The sequence below is a fragment of the Mastigoproctus giganteus genome, chromosome 6, assembly GCF_048544385.1.
Source record: "Mastigoproctus giganteus isolate SK-2022 chromosome 6, ASM4854438v1, whole genome shotgun sequence".
Lineage (NCBI taxonomy): Eukaryota > Metazoa > Arthropoda > Arachnida > Uropygi > Thelyphonidae > Mastigoproctus > Mastigoproctus giganteus.
Window position 1 is genome coordinate 211,125,272 of NC_143580.1, and position 7,645 is coordinate 211,132,916.

Consider the following 7,645-nt stretch of genomic DNA (forward strand, 5'->3'; position numbering starts at 1 on the left):
CTTATACACGATTCGCCTTTGTGTTTACAAGAAATGGCAGTCGAACGCGGAATCACCCCAACTGAACGCAACACGATAGGAATGAAGAAGATTCTGAAAATGTATTTATGTGTTTTATATCAGTGAAGGGGAAACACATTTCACCATAATAACGTAAAAACCAACACAATTTCAGCTATCGATATAATCGCAAATGCAATTAGATGGAGTTTACTACCAGTTTATAACAGGTTCCACTAGCAGAAACGCAACTGGAAATTGTTTTTATTGTTTTATGGTAGTAACCTCCAAAAATGTGCTTTAGTAAAATGCGAGGTGTTAATTAATAGTGTATCTCGGCCTTTACGGTGTTATTTATTCAGTTGCTACACGCGCGCAGCTTTGTTTATGTGTATCAAGCGTGCCTCCTCGTTTTGTAATTGTGCTTTATTCCCTAAAAAATAGTAAAATACTTAAAAGGTGTGCAAAGGAAGCGTCCTGGCTAAGACACTGCAGATTCAGAGAGAAAAAAAAAAAAAAGCAATATCGATAAACAGAGGTGGACTGGATCAAAAATTCTTACCCGGGAAAATTTATAGTGGCCTCATACTACGGTTTATGGCCAAAATCACACCGGCCTCCGGCCCACCGTGGTTTCCCCCGTAAGGCTTATGGCCAGTCCGCTTCTGTCGATAGAGAAAAAATATGAAATTGTGAAGCGCTTTGAGCGAAATGAAAGACCATGTGATATTGCACTTGCTACAGACCTAAATGAGGCAACGCCGAGAATTACAAAGAATGCAGAGAAAATAAAAACTTTCATAGAGGGAACAACTCAAAGTGTAATTAAAATCCATTAGATTAAGACACAAAGAATTGGAAGAGATGGAACGGCTGTCATCTCTTTGGATAGAAAATCAAACAAAAAGCAAGTTTGCTTACGATAGAAGCAAAAGCATTAGCAATATTTTATTACGATTTACGTATTATAATTTATACAGTACTTACGTATTATAAAATACGTAAGTATTTTATTACGACTATTTTATTTAATAGAATAAATTTTTTACGAATAAAATACGTATTTTATTCGTAAAAAATACTTTTTTAGTATTAAAAAATACTAAAAATACTTTATTATAATATAATATTATTTTTATTACGTATTTTAATCGTTATAAAATACGTAAGTATTTTATAACGATTAAAATTACCCGATTATTTATTGTGTTTGGTAATGTTTTGGTTCCAAATGTGTGTTCAATCTTGGGTGGTCGGCACCTAACTCTACTTTTCCCATAGGGCCTGTTGTTTATCTGGCAATGCAGTATATATAAAGATTTTGCATTGCACGAGGATTTCTAGGAACGCAACTATCGTGCTATACGAGGACAGACTGTATTTTTGAAGTTACTTTCTTCGAAAATTATGAATGCCATTGTATAGTCCATATTGTGAATATAGCTATGGGAACATTTGTTTTAAAAAAAAAAAAAATGAAAGTTTTAAAAGATATGGCAAAAGAATTTGGTATCATACCCACTACTATGCTCTCCACATTTCTAAATGTTGATGTTCTTTTTTTTCCTTCCCTGCAGAACATAATGCTGTAATTTTGATACCAGTAATTATCTTTTTTCTTTTTGTGTGGGGAAAAAAAATGCTAAAATCAAAGAAAACATGTGAAAAAACAGATATAAATACAGTAATGGATGAGGTCTTTTTTGTTCTAGAAACATTCCCATAGTGGTTCATATAATCAGCAAAAAAAAAAAAATGTAATTGAGCTTAGTGCAGTCTGAGGCGCCTCCGTAGCCAGCTGGGTAGGAGCAGCAGTGCGTAGCACGTGCTTCTTGATTAGACTGGGGTTCGAGCCCATGACCACCAAATACGGAGGATGCAGAAAGGTCAGGGAATGACCACTGCATATCCCTGGAGCAGTATGGCCTTAGTTGCTAATGCTCCTAAAAACCAAAATAACAAACAAATAACAGTGCAATCTGAACCCACACAATTTAATATAATTTTTGCATTAATGCAGGGAAAAAAAAGTTAAACATTAAAACAAAAACTTATGTAGGGGAAACAAAACGCCGTCTTAAAGATCGTCTGGGGGAACACACTAAGGCAATAAGAAATGCGGAATATGGCAAGTCCGCCGTGGCCGAGCATTTTTGGGAGAAGCAACACCAGATCTCCCCGGACGATGCTATCATCACCGATCGGGCGCATAAGTTCTGGGACCGTAAGTGGCTCGAGAGTTTGCGGATTTGTTCTACAATTAACATTAATAGAGATAGAGGTACGCGGATTCATCCCATCTTTGAGACCACTATCCTCAGAAGGGATGAACGGTTCCGTATGACTTCCGCTCGAGCCACTTCCGGTTCCACAACGCAAGAGAACGGAACACGTGTGAATGAAAACACGTGAGGAGTACCATTAACCTACTGATATTTAAAGATGTACTGCAGAACAAGAAAACACCGCTGAAGAAGAAGGCTGGAGCCTTTGAAAGCTACGCTTTTTATCGCTTTTAATCTAGTATATTTTAATGCATTTTATTGATTGTAATGTAGCAGATTTTAATAATTCATATGTATAGTTTATTGTAAAGTTAAATTTATTGTAAATACAGGTTATTGTAATTTATTATAAACACAGTTATCAAAAGTTCAGTTTCCTTGGTGTTTTTATTTTTATTTTTACGCAAGGTTGGTGCAAAACACTAAAAACTACAGTATGAATATACCCAACCTCAGAGGCCTGTTTGAAGAATTAAAACAAAAACTGATGTATTAATATGTGAAAAGTAATAAAAGGATAATTAAAAAGTAACAATAGGTACAATAGTAACAAAAGTAACTACTGTATCGTATTTCTGAATGTGTGGTATTTCTTATAAACAGAATACACTTTCAAAACAACAACTCTCTTAACAAAATTTTTAAAAAGTCAATATTTAAGTAAAATAAAGTGGAAATTAGTAGTTCAATGTATTAGAAAAGTACAGCAGAATTTATTTGAACAAGCAAAAAAAATTACAGGTATCTCCTACTTAATGCAGATTTTGGTTAATTACAACACAGATTGAACAAATCTTTAGAAATTCCTCTTGTCAATGATGGGAATCAAACTCAGCCTCTCCATACAAGTGGCGAATGCCTAAACCACTATATGGTCATACAGGACATAATAATGTACTTACAGACTATACGTGCTTCAATTTTTAAATAATATTATGGTAAAATCATATTGCAACAAACATCTTGGGGTGGGGGGGGTGCATGGATCATTTTGTTGTCCTTCACTTTGTTTCTAACAAATATTGCTGAAAACTATTTCAAAAGAAATACAGATAATTCCCACTTAGCATACCCTAGTCTATACAAATTCATCATAATGTAGTTTATATTTTAAAAAATTAAAAAGTATTATTTTTTTGTGTGAAAACATCTGTCAGGGAGCTGTAGATGAGTAGTGCTGGGTGGAGGCAATCCCAGCGAGCTAAGCATGTACATTTGTTATAAGCAGATTTATCATCGCAACTTTCTGATTGCTGTTAGGTTTGTGTGAAGGGAAGTTGTTTGTTATTTGGTTTTTAGGAGCATTAGCAACTAAGGCCATATTGCTCCGGGAATATGCAGTGGTCATTCCCTGACCTTTCCGCATCCTCCGTATTTGGTGGTGACGGGCTCGAACCCCGGTCTAATCAAGAAGCATGTGCTACGCACTGCTGCGCTCCTTCCCACCTGGCTACGGAGACTCCCGAAGGGAAGTTGTATGTCATGCTGTCTCAAAATTATTGTACATACAGTTTCATCGTTAAAGTGTTACCAATGTCCAGGACAAATGAAGCGTGATGGGCTGGTGGAAAAATTTCACCATCTCTTCATGCTTCGTGGAAATATTTCCATGTAATGGAGGCAGTCTGTGACATCAGTGAATTGTTATAAGTTTCTCGGCTGAGTGACATATAGATTGACCTGGGAATGCAGTTTACACATATATTACATAATGCCTATGCTATGTTCCAGTATCCCACTTGAATATCCTATATGCATTTCACATATGGTACATTAAAATTTTCAGAACTGTCAGTGTATGATGTGCCTAAAAAAAAAAAAAAAAAAAGTTTCCAAATTACCAAATTTTTCAAGATACTTAAATTGTATGCTGAATAGTTGTGCAAAAGGGTTAATCAAGTTAATCTTTAGAAACTTATATTATTAACATATGTGTCTGCATCCTAATTTCCCTTGCTTATTATATATGTGTTAATGATAATTTATTTCGTTTGATATGGTTTGTTAAAAGTTTCGTACTAATCCTGAAAATTTATTTTCCAGCTGCACATCACTGAATGCTGTAAGAAAACATTTCCTTCAAATGAATAAAATACGAGGAAAGAAAATAACAGTAACTAGAAGGCACTAACTTACTGTAGTAAGAGTCTTGTTAAATTTGGATTCTAGAAATATGTATTAAATGTAATAAATAGATTTTGGTTGACTTTTCTTAACAGCTATAAAACTTTCTTCAAATAAATAGACAGTTATAGGAAACAAACTTTTTTGTCATGATTTTAAATAATATCGGCACTCACATGAAAAATCCATGGGTATACTGAGAATCATTTTAATCTGTTCAGGAAATTTCTTGAATTTTTATTTTTAGATTTCCTTAAAGATATTGCAAGTTATCACCTCAATGAAGTAAGAGGTTTTAGGGTATGAAAAGACTAAAGAGGAGTCAAAATGATCTCTGTTCAAATAATAATTAGTTCTAAATAAGGCGAAGATGTGTTATATATGGATCACTTAAACATAAATTTTTCAGTTAGTGCACCATGCTATATCCAGACACAATCATTTATTTTTAGTAAGAGGACAATTTTCTGCATTGATGGAAAAATTACAAATAAAATTTACTGAGATAACTAGAATCACTGCCTTGATTGTTTTTATAGAATTGATTAACCATATAGCTGCCATGCAGAAACTATAACAGCATGTGCAAGGTCATCTTTACTTCACCAATCAGTTTTTGAGAAAAAAAAAAAAAAAAAGGCTAGAAATAGTTTAGTGGAAAACTTTAAAATTTTATTCTTAATTCTGACAGTATATTGCATAATAAGATGAAAACATTATTAGAAACAGCAGTCTTGTTATTCAAAACAAGATAGTTTCTAGCTTACTGTTCAGCCAAAAATATGGACCATGAGCATTTGAAAAAAATAAAACCAAAACATTATGGAAAGTAACCATAGCAACTTTTTTTGGCGAAGATAAAGAAAGCCCACACGAGAAGCATGCAAAATTTTGATAAATTACCGGTAAAAGTACTTTGCCGTAACAGCAATTGTATTGTTGCTCGCTCAGTAAACATACAGTGGGTGTTATCGGTCAGGAGGAGAAATTGAATCCCACTGGAGATTGAAACCCTCCTGAAGTGGAGGGGTAACCTGACCTTTTTTCTTTAGAATCACTGGTGGACTAGTGGATAAATTGTTTATTAAGAAAAAAAAAAGCAAAGGTAAAGAAAGCCCTCATGAGAAGCATGGCAAACTTCGAAAAAGTTTACCAGTGAAACTACGTTACGAACATTTTTTACGACGCCAGAACCTCCAATATGACTCTGTTCGTGATTCAATTAGTGATTCTAAAGAAAAAAAAGGTTAGGTTACCTTTTTTTCTTTAACACCAATAACACCCACCATCTGTTTACCGAGCAAGCAACAATACAAATGCCGTTATGGCAAAGTACTTTTACTGTTAAATTTCATTGAACTTTTGCATGCTTCTCGTGTGGGCTTTCTTTACCTTGGCCGTTTTTTTTTCTTTTTTTTTTTTGATGGACATAGCGCTGCAAAGAATTTTTTTTACTACTAAACTGCTCCAATAAAAAAAATGGTGGAAGTTGAAAGTGAATATTGTACTGAAGGTGTGCTAAAGTTTACATCACTTTAGTTTAAATCACTTATATGATTCTAATAGATATTTAAAATTCATAAGTTTTACTCTTTTTGGTATATCAAATCACCAAAGTGCCTGTTACACAGTTAAATTTGGAATATAGAGGCAAATAAAATAAAAGTAAATAATTTTATGCTAAAATATATTGGCCATATGTTGTCCATTTTTCTAGACATTCTTCTTAGGACATAAATTAAAAGAAGCTAAAAAGTATTGCAGTGGCTGACATCTTTCTCACTGGTATATATCCTGTGTCTCCCCATCATGACTTGGTTGGAATGTTGTTTAATGGCCCAAGGAGCATGACTCGGAAAGGAAAATTGTTTTAATTTTTGCATAAAGGCTACTAAAACCATGAAGCATCAGTGTGCTATGTTTTTAAATTTTGTATATTCTCTATCAGTTCGCATATTTGCTGGATTTAAAACCAAAGTGATCTTTCAATAGAGAATATGGAACCCTCAGTTAAGATTGACTAACTTGGCCACAGTGTGAGTGGGAGTAAACCATAAAAGTTTGTCTGGATTAGACAGGACTTAAACCGTAGCATTTTCCACATGATGTGAATGAATTGGTCATAATCACAGTGTTTACCAAGAAGTGCCTGGCTGTTCCTTGGAGTGGCAATAAAAAGGTTGGTGTTAGTGCTGCCTTGATTTGGTGGAAAATTGGGTCGTTTGTCACTAGTGTTCGTGAGTTGTCCCATTGGATAAGGCATAAACTTCAGATGAATAAAATAAGTGAAAAAATAATAGACAACTAGAAGTTATTTAAAAACAACACTGGTTTTAAATAACTTATGAGTAAATGATTATTATAATAAATATCAGTTTATTTGTTATATTACTACAGTAATTGGTCATAGTATAATTACAATGATCAAGCAATAATCATATGAACCAGTTCCCAAACTTTTTATGCCTTGTGCCCCCTTAAGATATTTCCTAATTTTTTGTGCTCCACCTTTCAGAAAAAGTGTAAATAAATAGATTTGACAAAAACTTTAGCTAATAACATTTAATCTCAAAGATTGAAATGAAATACTGAGGTTCCCAGATTGGGTCACACCACTTGGTATTCCCCACTTTGGGAACCTCAGATATAGACCCACCCTGAACAGCTAAGATAAAATAATACATCTACATCTCCTAGCATATTTTAAACAAACAAAATAAAAAATAAACATTATTGATGGCATTACAGCCATCCCTCCACAACCATGGTGTTGCCAGCTGTGGATTCAAGATTATGCAGTTCACTCCAATGTTCTTTTAAAAAAAAGAAAAGAAAATTATTGCTCTCATCTAAGGCGCCTCCGTAGCCAGGTGGGAGGGAGCAGCAGTGCTTAGCACATTCTTCTTGATTAGACCAGGGTTCGAGCCCGTCGTCACTAAATACGGAGGATGCGGAAAGTCAGGGAATGACCACCGCATATCCCGGAGCAATATGGCCTTAGTTGCTAATGCTCCTAAAAAAAAAAAATGGCTCTCATCTCCCATAGATGAGATTAGGGGATCTATGGGAGGTGTGATCACTGATTAGTGTGTAACCCAGAGGTAGGAGCTTTGTTTATACTCTACCCTAGTGGTTTGAAAACTTTTGTCAGTATATTGAGTTATACTTGAGGTTAAAAAGACTCCATATTTGCACACTTAGAGAGTGATTGTCATTGAACTCAATGAAGTTTTTCC

General features: G+C 34.4%; 1 protein-coding gene across 1 annotated transcript in view; it reads left to right on the forward strand.

The window, feature by feature from the left end:
* roh (reduction of Rh1) overlaps positions 1-4,548 on the forward strand; it is a 29,695-nt gene extending 25,147 nt beyond the window's left edge. Inside the window, exon 3 of the mRNA XM_090375645.1 lies at positions 4,329-4,548. Within this exon, the coding sequence (XP_090231771.1) occupies positions 4,329-4,342 (14 nt within the window). The 3' untranslated portion in view covers positions 4,343-4,548. The remainder of the gene's footprint in view (positions 1-4,328) is intronic.
* Positions 4,549-7,645: the final 3,097 nt, after the last annotated feature.